The sequence below is a fragment of the Macadamia integrifolia genome, chromosome 8 (assembly GCF_013358625.1).
Source record: "Macadamia integrifolia cultivar HAES 741 chromosome 8, SCU_Mint_v3, whole genome shotgun sequence".
Lineage (NCBI taxonomy): Eukaryota > Viridiplantae > Streptophyta > Magnoliopsida > Proteales > Proteaceae > Macadamia > Macadamia integrifolia.
Genome location: NC_056564.1, coordinates 25,486,061 through 25,508,963, shown reverse-complemented (window position 1 = coordinate 25,508,963; position 22,903 = coordinate 25,486,061). Strand labels below are relative to the sequence as shown.

The 22,903-nt window shown below is 38.9% G+C and overlaps 1 protein-coding gene across 2 annotated transcripts in view; it reads right to left on the bottom strand.

Annotated features, from left to right (window-relative positions):
- LOC122087277 (26S proteasome non-ATPase regulatory subunit 2 homolog A-like) overlaps nt 1-14,559 on the bottom strand; it is an 85,717-nt gene extending 71,158 nt beyond the window's left edge. Inside the window, exons 1-5 of one of the 2 annotated variants that reach the window (XM_042656357.1) lie at nt 14,313-14,559; nt 14,105-14,205; nt 13,041-13,161; nt 12,887-12,946; nt 349-416 (exon numbers count right to left, since the gene is read on the bottom strand). In XM_042656357.1, the coding sequence (XP_042512291.1) occupies nt 349-416; nt 12,887-12,946; nt 13,041-13,161; nt 14,105-14,205; nt 14,313-14,423 (461 nt within the window). In that variant the 5' untranslated portion in view covers nt 14,424-14,559. The remainder of the gene's footprint in view (nt 1-348; nt 417-12,886; nt 12,947-13,040; nt 13,162-14,104; nt 14,206-14,312) is intronic. The other variant, XM_042656356.1, reaches the window with a different exon arrangement.
- Between the last annotated feature and the right edge of the window lie 8,344 nt (nt 14,560-22,903).

The following is a 22,903-nucleotide window of genomic DNA, read 5'->3' as shown; positions in this document are numbered from 1 at the left end:
ATAACCTAGACTAATTTACCAGTGGGAATTATTAATTGCCGAGCTTCTTTTGACCACATTATGATCATAACTTCTCAGGAAAACACTAAATAGCACAGTTTCATCTTTTATTGAATAACGGGTTGATGTGTCAGCTCAAAACACATTCCCTATACTCTAATTATAGTCTTCTAGGTTTTCGCATAGCCATGACAAAAACTCTTATCACAAGCCATAATACTCCTAATCAGTATTCAAGTTCAAAACCTAGTCTAAATGTAATATAAAAACAAGTAAAATGCAATAGCTCACCAAACTCATGGCCCAATAATATCAGCCATAGACTTAAATGAGTCAAAATTTGCTCACCTCACATACTCATGACCCCATGACCCAATGTCTCCATTTGAACCTAATAACCTGTACTTTAGGCACTCCTGCATGAGTAATTGATCATTCAATAGCACATTAATAGTAAAGAGTACCAAAGTCAAGTTTTTATGGAGAAATCTAGTGGAAATATCAAACTAAAGAAAAAAATTTTAAAATAAATGCTTTTTCATAAAATTACCAACTGATGGACGTGAAAATGATATACCAGTTAATTTTTTTATTTAAAAGCAACATGATGGAAATAGTTATTGCACAAAACCCATGATTTGCTCAAATATATGTCCAGAAACTAATAAATAAGAGCATAAAGATCAAAGACAGCAACATTATAAAGAGATAGAATGATGCAGAATTCCAGCAACAAGAGAAGTGGGCCTGTTGTTTTGGGTTTGATTTAGTTTATTGGGTCCAACTGAGCCTGTGGTTTATCGTTTAAGATAGGCATAATTGGAGTGCCCAACAGATTATATGGGCCATTGGCTTAGTATTTTAGGGCTTACTATAAGAATGAGCCAATCTTATAAGCCATAGGCTCAGCTTCTATTTTGGTGTTCATTTTTTGTTTTAGAAGATGTTGAGAAGATATGCATGGAGGATATTCTAAAAGATTGAATGAAAATTTGAGTAAGCCACATGTGATTTTTGGAGAGGAGATTATCTAGAAGATTCAAGTCCTATACGGTATTAAGTAGTTAGTTTCTATATTGGTGTTTATTTTTGTTTTAGAAGATGTGAAGAATATTAGCATAGAGGATATTCCAAAAGATTGAATGAAGATTTGCATGGGCTGCAGTTGAATTCTGGAGAGGAATCTAGAAGGTTCTGGAATATTCTGTTAAATATACTACTAAGCTTTTTTTTTTTTTTTTTTTTTTTTTTTTAAATAAATAATAAATTTCATTGCCAAAGAGAAAGAATATACAAGGGGAGGAGGAAGAACCATAAAGGAACAAATCCAAAGATCTGGGAGGAAAACCTAGCCCAGAATCAAAGAGCTACAAAACAAACCAAGGGGGAATAAAACAGCTGGGGTGGAAAGAGGATGGAGGGAGCAAGGCCCCAAGAGACAGCAATGAGTAATGTAGAACTAATTCCTAGCTAGATGACTAGGAATTAATTCCAGAACAGGATCACAGGTGCTGCCGGTTGGTAGATTGAACAAAAGAGATGTTGTAGGTCTTCGACTTGTCTTCTCAGATCTTGCAATGGCAGCAAATGTTGGGACCTGATTCATAGCAGAAAAACGAAATAGAGAGAAGGAAATAAACAGAAAATAGAGGAGGGAAGGGGGATAGATTGGGTGAGTATCTCACTCTTCCTTAGGGCATCTCACAGTTTTCCAGCAAAAAAAGCCTTCTTTTTTTTTTTCATTCAATCGTGAGTTGTAGATCAGCCTTCTTCCTTATTTTATAAACTTTAATTGATTACAAAATTGGATCCTTCCTTGCATGGAAAGGAAAGGAATCCCCTTACAAATAGATATTATCTTATTTGGAAACTAACTACAAATTGAATCAAATCCCTCCCTTTTACAAAGATAGAAACCCAATAAATTAGAATTCCTACTCTCTAAAAGTAAAAACGAAAATTAGAAACTAGCTAAATAATATCTTCCTAACTATTAAAAGAAAATATGAAAATGGAAACTACATCAATCAAAGATGTCCTAAATCTTTCAGCCTAACTCCTCCATGCGAGCTGACCATAGGGCCCACGAATCAAGAGGGAATTTTCTTCAAGCCTTCTCCACATTATGAGTTGGCAGTGGAGCCCACATTAGTTACTATTCATGTGAACAGTAAGAAAATCTTTTTTTTTCTGAAGTTGAATCTCAGCCCTCTTCTCAGGCTTTGATCTGCATCAATGAGCCTGTTCCTTGGAGAATATCTGATAAGGAGAGGGCACAAGGAAGCTAGATTGGAGCTGACATCAAAGTAGATTGCCTTTTATATCTTATCAAAGAACAAGAATTGGACGTCCATCTACTAAGGTTTCTCTCCATCCAGATATGGTTGATGGTGGAGCAGAAAGCAAGCTTTTTAGCGGTGTCACATATGGATGAGCCAGCAAAATGTCATATCAATCTAGATCCATTCTCGATTAAGGGGGAGGACACTTCTTCTAGAAGGCCAACAGCAGCTGACAACCTCTTCTAGATGGTGGAGGAGAAAGGGCAAGAAAAGAAAAGATGGTCAACATCTTCAGTACCACTCCAACAGAGAGAGCAGGAGGAGAGAACCTGAATATGTCAATAGTTGAGAAACGATTGCCTAGGAAGACAGTTGGAGATGGCACGCCCAGCAATAAAACAATGGTAGGGGATGTGGCCTATAAACTAGATGATGTTATGCCAAGGGACAAGTGGACCTTTTGTGCAGACAAAATTCCAAGAGGAGGCAGAGCTGAATAAGCCAAAGGAAGATGGGCGCCAAGTGATTTTATCATCTCTACCGCGGTGGCCTAAAGGAAGAAGAGGAAGGGTAGACCAAATATCGGAAAGGAGGGGAGGGGAAAGGGAGGGGACCAAACACCATCCATGAAATGGCATCAACTATAGCAGATTTGCTTAAACCAGAGGAGTACACAATCTTAGGGCTAACCACAAAGAGGAGCATCCCCGAAGGATGTCATGGATCAAGTTAGAAGGAGGTCGAGGAGCCATTACCAATGGAAAAAGTAATAGCCTCAAGAGCTTTGGATCTAGTACTAAGAATGCTTTGCCAAACCCAAGAGGCATCAGAAAAGGGACGGTCCAGAGGGAGTCATTCTTGAGGGGGGAGGATTAGATCCAGGAGACCCAAATATTGTTGTGCTTTGAAGCGATTTTCTAAATAAGCTTGAGTATGCCAGCAGTATTGACTTCCATTATTCTTCACAAACCAAGACCACCTTCAGATTTGGGACAGCAAATCGAGGCCTAACTGGTGGGGTGAAGGAATTTTGAAGAGTCTTCATTTCCAGAGGAAGGAATAGAAAGGGGATTCAATGGCTTTAATGGTAGATTTGGGAAGAATAAAAATATCAGACCAATAGAGATACATTAACTGGATCATCGATCTAACAAGCTCAAGGTAACCGACATAAGAATAGAGTTTACCTCTCCAAAGTTGAAGCCTTTTCCTCATGAGATCAAGCTTGGGGATGGTGGCTGGTCAGCCTAGCAAAGATGAGAGGCAGCCCCAGGTATTTGACCGGAAGAGAGCCAAGGGTGAAGCCTGTGAGCTCCAAGAGACGAGCTTTAAAGGCATCGGAGACACCCGAGAGGAAAAGTTGGTATTTAAAGAGGTTAACGTGGAGCCCAGAAATACTTTCAAAGAGACAGAGGGAGACCAAGATGGAGGAGATAAAGCGGGGATCGGCTTTAGAGAAGATCATGAGATTGTCCGTGAAAGCAAGATGACTGAGTATAAGGGATTTGCATTTGGGAATGGGGGATATTAGGTGTTCATCGGTGGAGGACTGGATGGATCTAGAAAGAACCTCAAGTGAGAGGGAAAAAAGGAAAAGGGATTGGGGACAGCCTTGTCTAATACTCATCAAGGATAGGAAGAACCCCACTAGGCTTCCATTAACAAGGATTGAGAAGCGGAGAGAGGAAATATAGGAATGAATCCAATGGACAAAGACTATGGAAAAGACATCTAATGCAAAACTCTGGATATAAAATCCTATTTAATGGAGTCAAAGGCTATGCAAATGTCGATCTTGAGAATGGAGGCCAAGGAATTGGATCTCCTATCAAAGCCTTTGACAATTTCATGGCATAGGATGATGTCGTCAACAATGTTTCATCCAGCAATAAAAGTTGATCGATTGGCACTGACTAAGGAATCAACCACCATCTGGATACGATTGGGGGAGAATCTTAGCTATGAACTTATACAGGAGATTGCAGAGGGAGATAGGCCTAGAGTTGGACATGGAAGAAGCTCCTTCTTTTTGGGGATGAGGCAGAGGGAAGTGTAATTAATCCCTTAGATTTGGCTAGGGTTCAGGAAGAAACTACGCATGGTGAGAATAAGATTAGATCTGATGACATTCCAACAAGAAGAGAAGAAAACTATACTCGTAGTTGTTACTTATTATTCAATAACTACTTAGTAATTATTACTTTTTGTTCTTTCCTGTCTTCTTTATGTTGTAGCTGACCCCATTTAGTTGGGAAAAGGTTCTGTTGTTGTTGTTTTAGCAACTAGATCGTCTTTCCAAAAAGATTTTTTTTTCTAGAGTAGCTTTTTTGTGAGCTACTTGCTATTCTTGTAACACAAATGGTAATTTTATAAATACAAGCAAGGGGAACACATGCCTAACGATTTGGAGTGACTAAAAATTTGAGTTTTCCCTTCTTTGGGTCAATGAAGATGTTACTTGGATTGCGGTGATGCAACTCCAGTCCCCTATTGTGGTGATGTAATAGGTTGGTATTGGTGGGGATTCCATTTCCACATGCCAGATGATGAAGCCTTGGTCATATTCCTTTTTATTTCTTCTTCATATTTATTTAAAAAAAAATAATAATAATAAAAATTTTACAAAAAGTGTTACAAATTTCCATTATCAATAATGTCTTATACCTCTATGCGATCCTATTGCCAATTTGAATTGATCTCTCTGGGTTTTATTGATGCAAGACCAGTTCTACATTATTTGGTATAAAATCTAAGTTGTTGCAATCTACTTCAAATTGAAGGTTGATCATGCGGATATGATTTGGCACTGCCACAAAACTCATGGAGAATTTTTTTTTTTTTTTTTTTTTTTTTTTTTTAAAGACTGAGAGTTGATTCAGAATATCAGAAAGAATATAAATGAGCCTATTGTTTTGGGTTTGGTTTAGTTTATTGAGTCTAACTGAAACTATGGATTAAGTTTTTTTTAAGTTAGCTTAATTTGAGCATCCAATGGGTTATATAGTCCACGGGCTTAGTATTTTTTGGTTTACTATTGTGATGGGTCAAAAATATAATCCCAAACATAGGGGATTTGAGTCCTATGCGGGATTAAGTAGTTAGTTACTATTTTTGTGTTTAAAGATTTGGAAAAGATTAGCATAGAAAATATTCTAGAAGATTGAATGAAGATTTAGGTGGGCCCGATATGATTTGCATGGAGAGGATATTATTACTTTATCTAGAAGATTGCTAGAATATTCTATTAGATCTATCACTACTTCAGCTTCTTTCTTTTCCTCTTTTTTCTTTTTTTTTTTTTTTTTTTTTTTGGGGTGGGGGGTGGGTGCGGGGGGTGGTCTTAGTTGTTAGTCAATAGCTAATTAGTTGTTATTGTTTTTTGTTTCTTTCCTTTTTGTGTTTTAGCAACTAAATCTTCTTTCTAGAAAATTGCTTTTTCCCCCTAGAGTTGATATTTTGTGAGCTACTTCGTAGCCAAGACATGCTATTCTTGTAACATAAACTGTAATTTAATAAATACAAGCAAGGGGAAACACATGCCCGACAATTTGGAGTGATTGAGAAAATGGGTTTTTTCCCTCTTTGGGCCAGTGATGATGCAGTTCCTTGGACTGTAATGATGCAGATCCAGCCCTACTGTGGTGAAGCAATAGGTTAGGATTGGTGGCGCTTCCATTGCCGCAGGCCCTACTGTAATGGATTTTATTCCTTCTTTCATATGTAAAAGACAAAAAGAAAAAAAGTGTTAGAAATTCTGTTATCAATATTAGTTTGACCCTATATGCGATCCTGTTGCAATTTATCGCTGGCTGGCTTTACTGATTCAAGATTGATTCTGCATTAAAAAAGCTACATCATATATGTAGAAAACTATAGGAAGAACTGCAAACATGTGCTCCACAGCTATTCCTTTTCCATCATTTTCACATTTTACTGAAATGATGACTCATCAAGAAATTCAGGAAAATCTTAGACAATAAAATTTCCTGATGCAGGCCATGGATCTAAGATGGCCAATGAAAGGATTTAAAGCCCTTGTCCCATGGCGTTCAGCAGTATAAGGATTTTTTGCTTTCTATTACTCATCAAGTAGGATTGCAGTTTGGTCATTTACTTACTTATATTGTTACATGTATATAAGAAAGGGCAAATTACTCAAACCTCCCGTGTTATGCCTAAAACTCAACCCCTACCCCTCATTTGGAGAATTACTCAGATGGTCAAACCTCCCCTAATATACATACATACAAAAAATCCAACTTCCTTAGCTGATTGCTGTTAAGTGATCACGTCATCGGGGCATAAAATCATAACTGACAAAATTACCCTTAAGGGGAGGGTGATGTGATGATTTTACCCTTCTATACAAAACACCCAATTTCACTAGCCTCATATGCTCCACGATCGTCTTCCTTTTTCATCACCAGCAAGCTACCCAATGACCTGCAATTTCTACAGCGACCTTTGAATCGTCACTCTTCCCGAAGACCAAGAGGAATATGAAGCTGAGCATCGTTTATCCCGTCAGCGGAATTTCCTATATTCTTGCACACTCACAATCGAACACGAGAAGTGATGTCCTTCATCTGATGTTGCTGTTGCTATCTCTTTAGTTGATACTTGTGATGTGAAGTTCCTCAACATCCGCCAAATCTCTTTCTCATACTGTAAGTACTAGTTTATTGACTCTAAACCCTAGAGTTTCTGTTTCTCTCTAACCAGAACAGCATCATGAGGTCACGGGATAACCAGGATCTCCAATTACCAAAGCAGTTTATTTCCTCTCTAATGGAAGAAATATCCCACATTCAGACCTTCAAACTTCAGAGGCAAGTGGGCTTTCATCAGAACCAAACTTAGCAATCTCCCCTCCCATCTCAAATATCTCTCTATCTACCCCAAACTTCTTGTCCTTGCTTCCCTTCTCTCTCCATTAGATCTTAACTCTATCTATAGAAACGAGAAAGATGAAAACTTATATGGTAACGTTTGTCTAAAGCAACAAGCTTTTTCGATGAAGATACCACTTTCTCTTGGTCTTATCTATCGCCAGAGATTTCGTGATCCCTCAATCTCTTCATTTCCTCTGAAAGTGAACTACAAACTTTCTTCAAATAAGCACTTAGGTGTCTAGATATGGAACTAAAGATCCCATCAATCCCATCACCTTGATTTGGAATAGTTGTGCTCCCGAATTAGAAATCAAAGAGGTAAGACTTGCAATTCTTTCCCAATGACCATCTCCACCAATCATAAGCACGATTGACGCTGGATTGCTGGAACAAGCCCATCCATCTCCACCGATCAAGACTAATTTGAGAAGCAATCCCAAGTTGAAGATTTCACAGGTTTGAATCTAAATCAAAATGAAGCTGGGACGGCTTCAAGGGATCTGGATCTAGTACACTTCATTGATGATGATCAACAGCCATCGGTGTCTGTTAAAACTGCAGGCATAGGTAGCAGAGGAAGAGATGGGTGGGAGCTTGTGTTGGCAGAGACAGCGAGCAACATGTTCATGTCATTGTCTTCCCTAGTCGGTTCTGGCTTCGAAACCTCATTGAGTTTCTGGGCGCCATTAGAGTTGTAGAGACGAGCTCTCGAGTGCTCCAAAGAGGGCAATGAGGTGGGGGGGATGGGGCAAAGGATGTTTTAGTGGAAGGTTAAAACTGTCATTTCCATTTTTAATTTAATGCCGTTAGTCTTAAAGGAGACGGGTGTAATTTCTACAAATCATAGATAGGGACTGTGTTTCGGAAATCACACAGGGGAGGTCTGAGTATGTAGTCACACACTAGAACTTGAAGTTAAGAGTACTAAAAGGCTAGCCATATAGGGGTTTTAAGCTTTCCACTTCACCCTTTCGATTTCTAAAGGTTGCTTTCTACAACTACATATAGAAATAGACAATCCAATTATGATTAATAGAAATTTTCAAGGTCTGCACAAAAACTTGCAATCTATCCATTATTTCAAGCATCAAAATTTTGGCTCAGAAAAATAAGCAGCAGAGATTGCTCAGCTGAGTGCATTCAAGGGATTGAGGTTGGATTCCATCACAATCTAGAAAGATCCTAGAGTTCCTTTCATCCATAGTTGTCAAGGCATTGTAAGCGTCACCTAGGCATTCAGGTGTATTTTCTGGGCCATGGCAACAACACGCGTTCTTTGAAGCAAGAAATGCAACCACCTTGGTCAACTAGGCATCGCTTGGACACCTTGGACTGCCTAATGGCCTAGGTGGGTGCCTTAGTTTTATTTTATTTTTTTTTTGGGTTGGGGTGGGGGGGGGGAACAAACGCTCACTGGTCGATTGACCCCAGCACCAGCACGCGGGCCAATGAAGGGGACACACAGGATGATAAATAGAGGATGGGTTTTCTAGGTTTCACAGGGGTCGAGGCATCATTTTGCTATTCTCTGTCTGGGCACAGAGGTCGTGCAACCAGGGAGTTCACTTGTCCTATTTTTTACCCAGGGGATTACATGATTACACAAAAATGGGTCTTAGTTACCAAATTACCCAGTACCCACCGGTCTTTAGGTTAACAAATTTACTAAAGACAAATATGGGTATTACGAAATACCCAAAACATTGTCAAGCTATATTGTATCCATACGAATTGGATAATTTTGTCCCCACAAATTACGCACCTGGTCTTTACGTTCACACCCTTCTCGGGCGAACAAACCTAAATCTACTTCTTCATAGTTGTCATCGTTGCCTTAACATCTCTGCTTTGCCCGAAACAATGGTGGCAACAATCTGCAATCACATTTCAAGCCAAATCCCCACCCTGAAACAAGAGCATTGGGTAATGTCTTAACCCCGAAGATCAGCCAATTATCATCCTCCCACGGCTTCTCTTTTCTCAGAATCCCAAAACTCACCACAAAAATTTCTGGGAACACCAGAACCTGGGAAGTGGTGGCAGAGCCACCCTTGCAATAGGATGCTAGGCCATGCATGGTACCACGCTCATCTGGCCGACAAATCCTACAGGCGGCACTATGTTATTTCAGAATCACTCTTCAAATGCCCTCCAGACAAGTTCTCACTGTTGCCAACCTCCACTCCCTCTTTCGCCTCGCAGCAACTCCAAGAACCCACACTGACCTGCTCTAATATTTTTTTCACCTCTCATTCGTATGACTGTTGTCGATGTCTTTTCCTCAATTTCAGTGAGAGAGACAAGTACGAAAAAGCAGAGGTGCTTGAATTCTCCTGGATGAAACTGGGATTCACTTACGCAACCCAAAATCCGAGCTTTTGTTTGCTTAATCCATAATTTTATGAATCTTTCCTCGCGCAAAAACTCTTGGTGTTTAGAATTGAATTTGTTGGACACATTCCAACATCATTAGAAATATTTAACAATTACCTCCAGTGCTTATATTACAAATTCCGACCTCATTTGATTGCATTGTTTCTCACAGTGGGAAAGGCCTATCCCTTGGTGATGCTGTTGGGAACGTTGGAATTGTTATTGCTGCATTGACCAATGGTGGAGTAGGCCAAAGCTGAAGCAGCAACCGCTGCCCTGATTCTCTCGGCCAACCTGGGATCCACATTAAACACATGATATCTTTGAATTGCTTGTTGCAGGGAGGGAGAGAGAGAGAGGGAGAGAGAAATGGGATCTTCGTCAATTTTACCAACTACACTGGAGCAGCAGCAGCAGCAAGAGAGGGGGGAGAATGATTCAACCTGCTTCTTTAGGGCTGGGGTTTCGTCAAGAGATTTCTTCAGATTCGTTCTAAAAATGAACAGAGATCTCCCACAATGGAACAGATCATAGCCCGTAGATCCAAGAGCATCAATGGCAGACTTGAGCCTTCTTCTGTGATTACAATGATGGCAAAGATTGAGACTGAGCAGAAGACCAAGAACAAGAAGGGCAACAGAATGGTTGTGGCCATCGATCTGCTGGAGAGCTCCCATAAAATTAATTGACAGCAACATTTCTTTGTGGCAATAGAGAGAGAGAGAGAGGAGGGTATTTGTCCAATTCGTATGAGGTATCATATAGTAGGCGCTGTTTTGGGTATTTTTAAAATACCCATCTTTGTTTTAAGTAAATCTATAAGAGTAAAGAGTAGGTGGATAATTTAGTAGACTAGACCATTTTTGTGTAATCTTGTAGGGCATTATTTCTTCTTCTTCTTCTTCTTCTTCTTCTTCTCTTCCTGTGTGTTTTGAGAAAAACAGTAGCTGTATTATTCATCCAAAAATAACAGTAGCTGCATTATTCTGCCTTGGGTTGCCTAGGTGCCTTGACAATTTTTTATGCTCTCATTTCTTGCTTTTTCTATTCACCTTATCTCTTGCAGTTTTTTTCTTATGAATAACTCAGTTCTATTATTCAATAACAGCAAGAACAAACAATTAATTGCCTAAATAAATTCTGTACCCTAGTTTCTGGTTTCTAAAAGTTTCTACTTCTTCATATGTCAGCCTTACTGGCTGGAGAATTTCTGTACATCCAATCATCCACCTTAACCAATTAGCTCCATAGTTGTCATGGCATCTAGTCGTCACCTATACGCCTACACCTTGACAACTATGATTAGCTCATTCTTAAATTAGTTTTCAGCTAAATATACTCTGGCCAGCCAACCAAACTTATTGCTGATTAGAATAATACTACTATTCTGTAGCATGCCTCTTGTTACATTACAATATCTACTCGTGGGAAGTGTGGGGCATTCTGAGTTGTTTTTCTTAATTTTAATTTTCTTTCAGCCCCCATGTATCAAAATTCAAAATCCATCTAAAAAATTGCATATTTCCATTTTTATATAGTTATTCCTGTTCATTCTCTACTTCTTTCCTATTCCTAGCAGGACTTCAGTAGGGAATTCTTTTTCCTGCGCCCCCCCATTACATGAAACCACTAAGGCCCTCTTTGGCATAATTTTATTTTTTATTTTTGCATACAGAAACGATTTTGGTTGCGTTTGGTACCATTTATGGAGCTTGTTTCTATATATATATATATTTTAACTGAAAAAAACACAAAAACCACAAATAGATCCTAACCCATTTATGTGTTACGGCCAAAAATCCGTTTTGGTCATTTATGTGGAGGCTTTAATGAGCTCATGCTCATAAGTCTCAAAATCAAAGGGTATGAGTGTCATTTCCCCTTTCAATTAGAAAGCCATGTGCTGACCTTCTCCCCTCCCCCTTCCAAATCCCTCATCCACATAATTTAAGATATCGGCGAATATCTCTCTTTTTCAAAAAGGCAAGACGGATGTATGGCTAGTTATAGCTGTACAAAAACGACCAAGATATCGAGATTTCGCCAAATCTCGCCAAGATCTCACCTATATCTCGTCTCTCTCTACTTTTTTGAAGAAAAAACACTAAGGAGCAAAGATTTTGGTGCTTTTGCTTGAGGATCTCCATTCCTACACTCATTGAAGCTTAAAGAGTAGAGAATATTACCTTCTCATCCACTTTTGGAGTTACTTTAATTTTCAATGTATGTGAATGTGACTCATCGGTCATCAATGTTAATTGTTAAACAATTAAATAATTATCTATGATTCCTTTTAAATTCTTATAATTATGTTGTGTCATGTGTTGATTGTGGAGTGTGGAATGTGGAATGTGGAATGTGGATTGTGGATTGTGGATTAGAGCATATTGGCCTAGGGTCCGAAGAGTCGAAGACTACTTACATAAGGTACAAAGTCAAAGTACCATTTTAGGTTTGATTTTTATAAAACTGATGTTTCCATTGTGTTTAAAAGGCCTAAAATTGGGTAAATACCAAGTTTCAAGGGCTACAAAGACCATATGGCCACCGAGTTGATCCCGGCGAAATCTCGCCAAATCTCTCTTTTTTGGATCAGCGAGATGGGGGGCGAAAGCGAGATCTTAAACATTGCTCATCCATGGCTCTAGGCCACTGCAACAGCATGGCCCTTGCAGCCTCCCACACCCCATTAGTCCTGTTTGTCACAACCCTCTTTCCCTTCTCCTACCAGGGCTGCTGTTGATGGGACCAGCCCGCAGCAGCAGGCTACAGCTTGCGACTGCAGGCTGGCCCCTACCCGCATCCCTGTGGTGCCTGCTCCAATATGCAGCTGGCCACAGCCAGCAGCAAGTCACAATCAGACCTGTTGGCCAATTAAAAAAAAAAATCTAACATTGTTCTTTTTGTTTGCCTAGGAGAAAGGTTTGGGGAAGAAGAAGTTAGGGTTTAAGAAAACATAGGTGAAATGACTCCCTTGCTCTATGACTTAAGTCAAAAAAACTATTCTACACATAGGCATACCAAACCATTTCTCATTCCATACTCAAATCTCGATTATGTCTAATGTTTACCAAAGGGTTTTATTTTTAGATCAAAAATGGTTTTCAGTAATGATTTTTGTTAAATAGGCAAAAATCAAAAATAAAAATGATACCAAAGAGAGCTTAAGCAATGACAATGGAGTTCTTTTCACCAAGGGTTTTTATCTGTCTCTTTCTCTCTTTCTCTCTCTCTTCCTTTTAACCGAGTTCACACAAGCTCCATTGAGTGTTCCATTTTCAAAATATTGGAATTAATGACTTCAAACTAGAAATAACATTATGAAGCAACTTCACATACCTGTTCTCCTTCTGCCGACATAGTGAAAGCTAAAACTGAAAGTATGTCGGCTAGGTATTTCTGAAATTAAGCAGAGAAAGGGAAGGTAAGAAACCAGACAAGCTGTCTTTCTGTCCAAACAAACATAAGTAGGATACCAAAACAAACCATTTACTTTTTCAGGGGAATCTGTCATTGTATCATAATATGCTTTTAAAGTTCCATAATGAGGACGAAGAAACTTCAGTGGCTTCGGAACTAAAGGCATGGAACTTGTTGAGGTTTGTATCTCTTGCCTACAAAAAAATAGAATACACATAGTCAAGCTAATCTGTAGATAAAGTTGTTTCAGGCATATAAAACTGCCTACAACTTGGGGAAATGTTCTGTGCAGATTAATCCAGAACAAGTGAATACATTACTCCCCATGAAAAAGAAATCCTAAAGAATAAGAAACACCATATTACAAATGTAGTGATCCCTAGTAAGAAATCCCATAGAACAAAGAATATTAGTGTCAAGAAAGTAAACTGGCATAAAGAGCACTTCCACATGCTGGTCCACCATTAAACTTTACATGCCATATATAGATATCAAGAAGGGCCTCTTCTATCACATGGTTATAGGGGAGAAGATTCCCACAATGCCAGTATGCGGATCACTTCTGTTCACCCCTCACATTTCACCGTTCATCTGGAACGGTGAAATGTAAATAGCACCTCCCCCCCCCCCCCCAATTGGAAGATTCGGAAGGAAGAAACCCTCAGACACCTGCATCAGAAAATGGGCGTCAAAGGGAAACCTCTCCCATAGTTATATTTGTCACAGTACAATTTAATACAATCAAAGCATCCACAGAGGACTTCCTTATAATACAAAATTTTTGTCAGACAAATAACCATGAGGTATTTTATCTAAAATAGAAAAAATCAATACATTGGTTGCTTAAAGTTATTAGAATTAGCTGTTAAAAAAATCAAGAATACTTGGCCAAAAAAAAGAATGTATATGAATCTTATCCACAACAGAGCATGCGCTCTCTACAGAGTGTGAGATTGTCAGGATTACATCTTATATGGGTCACCGCCTAGAAAGTGTACAGTTTAAATGCCCTAAACACTCAACCTTAGTTTAACATAATTTTTCAAACTACTCCCTCGCTTCCCCAAACTTATGTTAGTTTGCCTATTTTTTACAGTTTTTCCATCCCCGCAAAAACTCCAAGAGAGACCAAGCTACCTCATACACTCGAGGGCGACTCTCTGCAAGTCCGTATCAGGATCTTGAACTCTCTGAACATAGAGCTCCAACTGCTGCTTCAAGGCTAAATCTTCTTCCGACTGTAATTAATGGATGAAAACAAGTATCACATTGCTCAGCTTAGACGGCCATAGGTGAGAACTTTCATTAAACGATAAAGATATTGAAAGAAAGGTTTTAAACATACAAGATCTTCCTGCCCCTTCTCGTGTCTCTTCTTCTTGCGGTCCTTGGAGGGAACCTTCAAAGAGGCCTCCTCCTGAGTTCCGCCATTGTTAGGGTTTGGATCAGTTGTCATTTTTCCGAGCTCCAACAGTGAACAGGCCAAGAATCTAGCAGGCGAAATGAAAGATGAGAGTGAGAGGGAAGTGGCAAGTGGGAAGTGGGAAATTGGGAATGGTGTACACGCTCTTGTATTTATAGATTTCTCTTATAAGCCTTTACCCCCACGAAAAAAACGGAAAAAAAAAGATTCTTCTCTTCTCTTATTATAAGCTTATTATATTAAACGACGTCGTTTTCATATATAACGGCGGGAGAGTAACAGTTGGTTTAATCGTAGATAGTGACTTGAAGGCCAAGAAAGACCCCACGAATAGAAAGCGGGGAGTAAGTATCTCGGGTGGTATTAATGTAATAACATAACAGATTTAGGCTGACCCGCAGATGCTTTCTCCCTGAGTTGTATTGGCCGATCCTCTTTAGGCCCCGTTTGGATAGCAGGGAGGGAGGGTGGGGTGGGGTGGGGTGGGATAGGATAGTTGTTGTTATGAGTCCCCCCTATTGGAGAGGTGAAAAGCACGGAAGTTGGAGGAAATTGGGCTTTCCCGCGCCAAATGTTTAGAGGGAGCAATGGGAGAGGGTGAAGCAAATAGACGAGAGAAGAAAGCACTAGGGAGCACCTCTACTCAGCCCAGAGATTTAAAAGTATTGGATTGGATCGGTATGGTGCCGATTCAGATCGGGCCATATCAGTTTGGATCCGGCAGTTTTATCCTCAATTTTTATTTTTAAAAATGTTTTATTTACAATTTTACCTCAGCCTCAATAATGATACAACCCAGCCGATCTAATACCAATACTTAAAATCCCATTTTAGCTTTTGTTCATTCATCACACCACAACCCAACCGGCAACCGCTGCCATAGCTCCACTGCCACACTCTATCGCTCCAAGCCTAGTTGCTACCATTGGACCACCGCCCTATCACTTCAAGCTTCATATATAAAAATCACAGCCTATGTGTGTAAAACACCAATAGACAAGGGCTTCTAACCTCTACTCTATACTTCCATGGGTCTTCATCATCCTCGACGAAGCATTCGCAAGAACAAGTTCGTTGATTTTGTTGGTTTTGTTTCAATTCTTAATAATTTTCTCTTTTCTTTTTTTTCTTTTTTTTTTTTTTTTTTTTTTTTCATTACCAGAAAGAAGAAAAAAAAATCTCCATTTTGTCTTTTTTCGATTTCAATACTTCGAAATTTTGTGTTAATTTTTCAAGTATCATCTCAATCTCTTCATCAGTTACGGAATGGTGCTATTAATCATCCCCAATGTTGCTAGAATTCATATCTGTTAATACACGTTTTTGTTCTGTACGATCCTGCACAATAAAGATTAGAAACTGACCCAAAGTGAGCTCCGCGAAAGAGGTTCCAATGCCTAAATCAGGTCTTAGCTCAAAAGAGATATAAAACATAGAGTATTGAGTACGTTGAGGATCTTGCCCTCCAAATTTGCCAAGTGTCCCTTATATAGGCATTGGTGGTTCCTCTTATGGGCTAGACTATCCTTTTCATGATTGATATGGACTCTTCACCCATTGGTGAGCTTGTCCCTTTCACATGTTGAGCTAGTTGATCTCATAACAGTTAACTTGACCATAGTTAATTTGATAACGGCTAACTCAACCATCATTAGTTAAATAACCATCTAACCCGATTGAGTTAGATGGGTATGGTTAAGCCCAGAGGCAGTTATAGACATCGGCATCTTATTATGACGTGGACGCTCTACATCAGGTGGGGACAAGACGTGTGATTGAGATGTGGCATGCCGAGCATAGCAGGTAAGGGCAAAGTGGTTCATGCTGACTATGTCGGTCCTTCCTCATACCTTCTTTGCATATGGTGGTCAGGTTGTATACTGTCGATCAACTTGGTAAGCTATATTCCTTTGACAAATGATAGGCCAGAGTAATGATGGTATATCAATACCCTATTGGACAGCGTTAGCCAATCCATTGAGAGTGTTAATTGATTCGGTTTCGGTGTAGATGATTCGATTCAATTTGGTGCAAGATTTTTTAAGTAAAAGCAAATCCAAATCATTTAAAATCATAACTAATTATAAATGGTTTTGGTTTAAATGGTTTTCTTATGTTTTCTAATTTTTACCTTTAACATTTTCAATGAAATAGATATAAAAATTGTAACATTGAATTGAAATGTTTAATGTTATATGCTTTGTTTTAATTGTTGCTTAATATAAACTTTTTTTTATTATTGAAATGTACGTAAACTTAACATTAAATGACTTAAACATAATATGTATATGTTAATTGGTTTAATGGTTTATTTAAACGGTTTTCTAACATTATAAACTTTAAAACTAAAATTAAATCATGGTTCAATTTTAAAACCAAAACCAAACCATTTAATAAATGGTTTCACGGTTTAGATGTAAACTATTCAATTCGATTTTGATAATGGTTTTGATTTCAAATTCATATCCTTACATTCCATGGAATTTTGGTTAGAGATAAACTGAAGCTTTTGTAGTTACCACATAGGTTGGGGCTTTGGACCCATCATTAATTCCAAATATGATTCTAATAAGGGCTGGTCAAACCATCGTTCAGGTATATGTCAAGGTACAATTCAAAAAAGGGTTAGGAACCCCATTCTACCCAGCTTAAAGCTGATCTTCTTAGGCGATTGACATTAATAAATGTAAGACAAAATATGAATTTATGTATACTTTACCTCAAATGTGTTGCAATGAGAGGGCTATAACGAGATGTGAAAAGCATATATTGACGAGCCAATACCTGCGTGAGAGTGATGAGTTGTTGTCAAAATGATGAATTGTTGCCGGTGATGAACACAAAGTGACGAGTCGATACCTGCTGCAAAGTCAAAAAAAAGGAGAAGACTGAGAAAGACAATAGCAATTGTAAAGGGTTTCAATTGTTAGGTGATTTGGGACTCCTCAATAGATAGATTAGTTTAGATATTTGTTTCCCTTTCCAATTCTACTATATGTAGACTCTATCCAATTTTCCGTTGGAGAAAAATAGTTTTCTATCTATCATGAATCGCCCCCCAAAATTCTCTCCATATCCCTTTCATTACGAAACGGAAATAGGTATTATTGGATGAGGCCAACGTGGCCACATCACTAACATCTCCCACTTGGCCATGTTGGCCAAATAAACAATATCGTTAGTCCCCATTTCCAGGAACAATAAAAAGCATTGTCATGATGGGGAACATTCAGTTCTTATTCTAGACTTAGACTATTCTAAGTCCAATATATATTATGAACATATAGTTCAAATTTCAGACTCAAGCTATTCTAAGTCCCATTAAATTTACATGTTTAATGTAGGCTTCCGCATGAACTCCCTTCGTGAGGGGATCGGCTACCATATCACTTGTAGGTATATAGGTTACTTTAATTTCACATTTTTCTATTATATCTCGAATATAGTGGTACTGTATTTCTATATGTTTTCCCTTCAAGCTATTTGCACCACTGTGTATCATGCTTATTGCTGCTTGAATATCATAGAATATTTCCACTAGTCCATTTTAGAAGATCCAACCCAAATTCATTTAAAAACCGTCTTATCCAGACTACATGAGTACTTGCCATACTATAAGTAACGTACTTAGCTTCATGTGTGTGCCTATCAACACACCCTTGTTTTTTTCTACCTCAAGAAACTGTTGCTCCACCATATATAAAGGCATGACCAGAGGTGGACTTACAATCATCTCTATCTCCTCCAAAATAAGCACCGGAGTATCCAATAACCTCAAGTTTTTTTCTTGAAAACACAATTTCAGGTGTTTAGTTCCTTTAATATACTTCATAATCCTTTTCACAGCTTCCCAATGGACAGAGTCAGGATTACTTTGATATCTACTTATCAAATCGACTGGATAGGCTAAATCTAGTCGTGTACACAACATGGCATACATCAAACTACATACTGCTTGAGCATAAAGTACATTTAACTTTTTTTGTCCTTCTTGAGGACATTGACTTTTTGATAAAGTCTATCCTAATATAATTGGAGTGGCTGAAGGATTGCAATTCTGCATCCTGAATCTTTTCAACATAGAGTTAAGATATTTTGCTTAACTCAAACACAACTTACGTTGTGTTCTATCTCTAATGATTTGAATTCCTAGAATATAGGATGCTTCTCCCATATCCTTCATTTCAAACATGTTGCTAAGTTCTTGCTTGGTTCTATTTAACATATCCAAGTCATTTCTAGCCAATAGTATATCATCAACATATAAGGAAAGAATAGTAAAACTACTCCCACTCTTCAAAATATATACACAGTTGTCTAACTTGTTTGCCACAAATCCAAACTGAATGATCGTTTTGTGGAATACTAGATACCATTGACGTGAGGACTGTTTTAATCCATACAAAGACTTTTTAACTCTACATACTTTATCTTGTTGGTGTATGATGTCTTGTAGTCCATCACAGTTTAATCCAGGGAGTACTAGTGCAGCACCTAGATAGGTAGGACGGCAGTCCCGCTAGCTGGTTAGCGGGCTATGGGGGTTGCAAGGGGGCAGGAGGCCCCACTGCATAGCAGGGGTGTAGGGGGTGCAGCCCCCCGCTCGAATTTTTTATTTGAGGGCAATTGTGTACTTTCAGGATTAGGATTTTTTCGTCATATATTTGTAGCGAGGGTTTCTTTCTCTGTAATGCAAGCAATACTAAGAGGTGTGAGGACGAGCGTTGTAACCCTATTCTCCATTGATAGTGAAGTAGGATCTCATCTCACCGGGGACGTAGGCAAACTTATCGAACCTCGTAAAATCCGTGTGCAATGTTTGTTTTGTTTTTCCATTATTTTTTGTATTGTTTTAGGGTTGGGTTTCTACAAATTGGTATCAAAGCTCTAGGTTTCCATTTTCTAGGGTTTACTATCACGATGGCAGGGAAGGGATCGAATGTCAAGTATGATATCGAGAGGTTTAATGGGAAGAACAATTTCAACCTCTGGCGTCAAAGGATGAAGGATCTTCTGATGCAGCAGGGTTTAGCGAAAACGTTGTTGGGAAAGTCGAAGAAACCTGTAAAAATTACTGACGAAGATTGGGAAGAGATGGAGAAAAAGGCGGTAAGTGCTATTCGATTAAATCTTTCTAATGATGCCCTACAATATGTTGTGGGTATCGAATCTGCATCACAGTTATGGGCAAAACTTGAAAGCATCTACATGACGAAGTCCTTAACGAACAAGTTGTTCGTGAAGAAGCAATTGTATTCTCTACAGATGGAGGAAGGTACGGATCTATTAGAGCATCTTAATATGTTCAATCAGATCGTTAGTAAACTTGCAAACCTGGAGGTTAAGATCGATGATGAAGACAACGCATTACTATTGCTGTCGTCGCTCCCAGAATCATATGATCACCTAGTCACGACTCTCTTATACGGGAAGGAGACCCTTGAGATGGATGAAGTCACAGCTACCCTCATGTCCAATGAAACAAGGAAGAAGGTCAGTAGTACGAAATCTCAAGGAGAAGGTTTTTTCGGAGGTGACAAGGAGTAAGAAAGAGGGAGATCAAATCAGAAGGGATCTGAGAAAAGTCGATCGAAATCAAAAGGGGCAAAGACAAAGGTCTCTTGTTACTATTGCAAGAAGGAAGGTCATCTGAAGAGAGAGTGCTTGAAGAGGAAGGCGGACTTAAAGAAGAAAGGTGTAGATAAGGCATCTGAGGAAGCTAGCGTGGCTGACAGTTCAGATGGAGATGATGGAGATGTATTCTCTATATCATCAAGTAAGAATCAACCTTCTAATTCTTGGATTTTAGATTCTGGATGTTCATATCACATGTGTCCACATAAGGATTGGTTTGATACATATCAACCATATAATGGTGGGTCTATCCTAATAGGGAATGATGCCGTATGCAAGACCATTGGGATAGGCACTATCAAAATCAAGATGTTTGATGGGATAGTAAGAACCTTAGTAGATGTGAGACATGTACCAAAATTAAGGAAAACTTAATATCTTTGGGGGCACTTGACTCAAATGGCTGCAAGTACATAACAGAAGGTGGAGTTCTCAAAATTATTAAGGGTGTAATGGTTGTCATGAAGGGACAACTAGCAGGAAACCTATACAGACTCATAGGGAGCACAGTTATAGGTGGAGCATCTGTGACTACAGATGCAGTATTTGATACAGATGATACCTATCTGTGGCATATACGGTTAGGGCATATGGGAGAAAGAGGATTGATGGAGCTTCATAAAAGGAAAATGTTGAAAGGAGTAAAAACTTGTAAACTGAACTTCTGCAAGTATTGTGTGTTCAGAAAATAGTACAAGGTTAGTTTCAAAACTGCAAAACATAAGAGTAAAGGGGTGCTTGATTATGTACATAGCGATGTATGGGGTCCTTCAATAATAAAATCTAAAGGTGGGGCAGCATACTTCGTGACCTTTGTTGATGATTACTCAAGGAAAGTCTGGATCTACTTTATGAAGCATAAAAGTGAGGTGTTCACTAAATTTAAGGAATAGAAGGCTGAGGTAGAAAGGAAGACATGAAAGAAAATTAAATACTTGAGAACAGATAATGGAGGAGAGTACACATACAAGCCGTTTCTAGAATTGTACAAAGATGAAGGGATTACACGTCACTTCACGGTTCCAAAGACACCACAGTAAAATAGTGTAGCTGAAAGGATGAACAGAACACTTCTAGAAAGAGCTCGGAGTATGAGGCTGAATGCAGGGTTGAGCAAGAGATTTTGGGCAGAAGCAGTGAACATGGCATGTTTCCTCATCAATAGGTCTCCATCAAAGGCGATTGATTGTAAAATTCCTGAAGAGGTATGGACAGGAAAACTAGTAGATTATTTCATTCTAAAAATATTTAGTTATCCAACCTATACGCATGTTGAGAGTGAGCAGCGTTCCAAGTTAGACTCAAAGTCTAAGCAGTGTATCTTTCTTGGTTGTAAGAAAGGTGTAAAGGGATTCAAGTTGTGGGATCCAAGTTCATAGAAAATTTTGGTTAGCAGAAATGTTGTGTTTGATGAGTCTCATATAGTGAAGTCAAATTACAATTCACAAGCAGTTGATGAAAATAAAGAAGGTTCTACTGTGCAGGTGGAGTTAGGTGAGTTAGAAACAATAAAAGAGAATGAGTCATCAAGTGACTTACCAAGACAACAGGAAACAGTAGAAGTTCCCTATACTGTGGCAAAGGGTAAAGGGAAGCGTACTCATAAAGCACTTATGAGATACGGGTTTGAGGACATGGTTGCCTATGCCCTCACTGTAGGAACAGGTGATCCATCTTCCTACCATGATGCTTTGAGTGATGCATAGCATGATAAATGGATGACAACTATGATGGAGGAAATGGAATCTCTATAGAAGAACAAGACTTGGGAGATTGTGGAAAAACCCAAGGGAAGAAAAATCATTGGGTGTAAATGGGTCTTTTGTAAGAAAGAGGCAGCATCTGAGAAGGAGAGTGAAAGGTATAAGGTCAGACTTGTAGCCAAGGGCTATGCACAGAAGGAGGGGATAGACTACAATGAAATATTTTCTCCGGTGGTGAAACGCACTTCAATCAAGGTAATACTTTCTTTGGTGGCCATGTATGATTTAGAGCTTGAACAACTTGATGTGAAAACTGCATTTCTTCATAGTGACTTGGAGGAACAGATTTACATAGAGCAGCCTGAAGGTTTCAAGGTGCAGGGAAAGGAAGACCATGTTTGTCTGCTTAAGAGGTCTCTTTATGACCTTAAGCAATCTCCTAGGCAGTGGTACAAGCGCTTTGATTCTCATATTATGAAGATTGGCTACACAAGAAGTGAGTATGATAGTTGTGTTTATTATAAAGTATCAAGTGATAATTCCATTATTTTGTTGATGCTTTATGTTGATGACATGCTCATTGCTGCAAAGAACAAACATGATATAGTCTCTTTGAAGTCTTTGTTGAGTGCTGAATTTGAGATGAAGGATCTTAGTGCCGCTACGAAGATCCTTGGCATAGAAATCCTTAGAGATAGAAATGCAGGAAAACTTTGGGTAACTCATAAGAGGTATATTGAAAAGGTGCTAGAGAGTTTCAATATGGAAAATGCTAAGCCGGTTAGCACTCCGTTAGCTGGCCACTTCAAGTTATCTGAAAAGGAATGTCCCTACAACACATGAGGAGGTGGAGCAGATGTCTCAAGTCTCTTATGCTAGCAGTTGGGAGTCTCATGTATGCTATGGTTTGTAGCAGGCCGGATCTGTCTCATGCAGTCAGTGTTGTTAGCAGATACATGAGTAATCCAGGGAAGGAACATTGGAATGCAATTAAGTGGATCTTCAGATGTTTGAGCAAGACTAAAGATATAGGTGTTATGTTCAGTGGCAAGGGAAGTTCTACAGAATTGGTAGGTTATGTTGATTCTGACTATGCTGGTGATTTAGACAATAGGAGGTCTACTACAGGGTATGTGTTTACATTGGCTGGTGGACCTATATCATGGAGGGCGATGC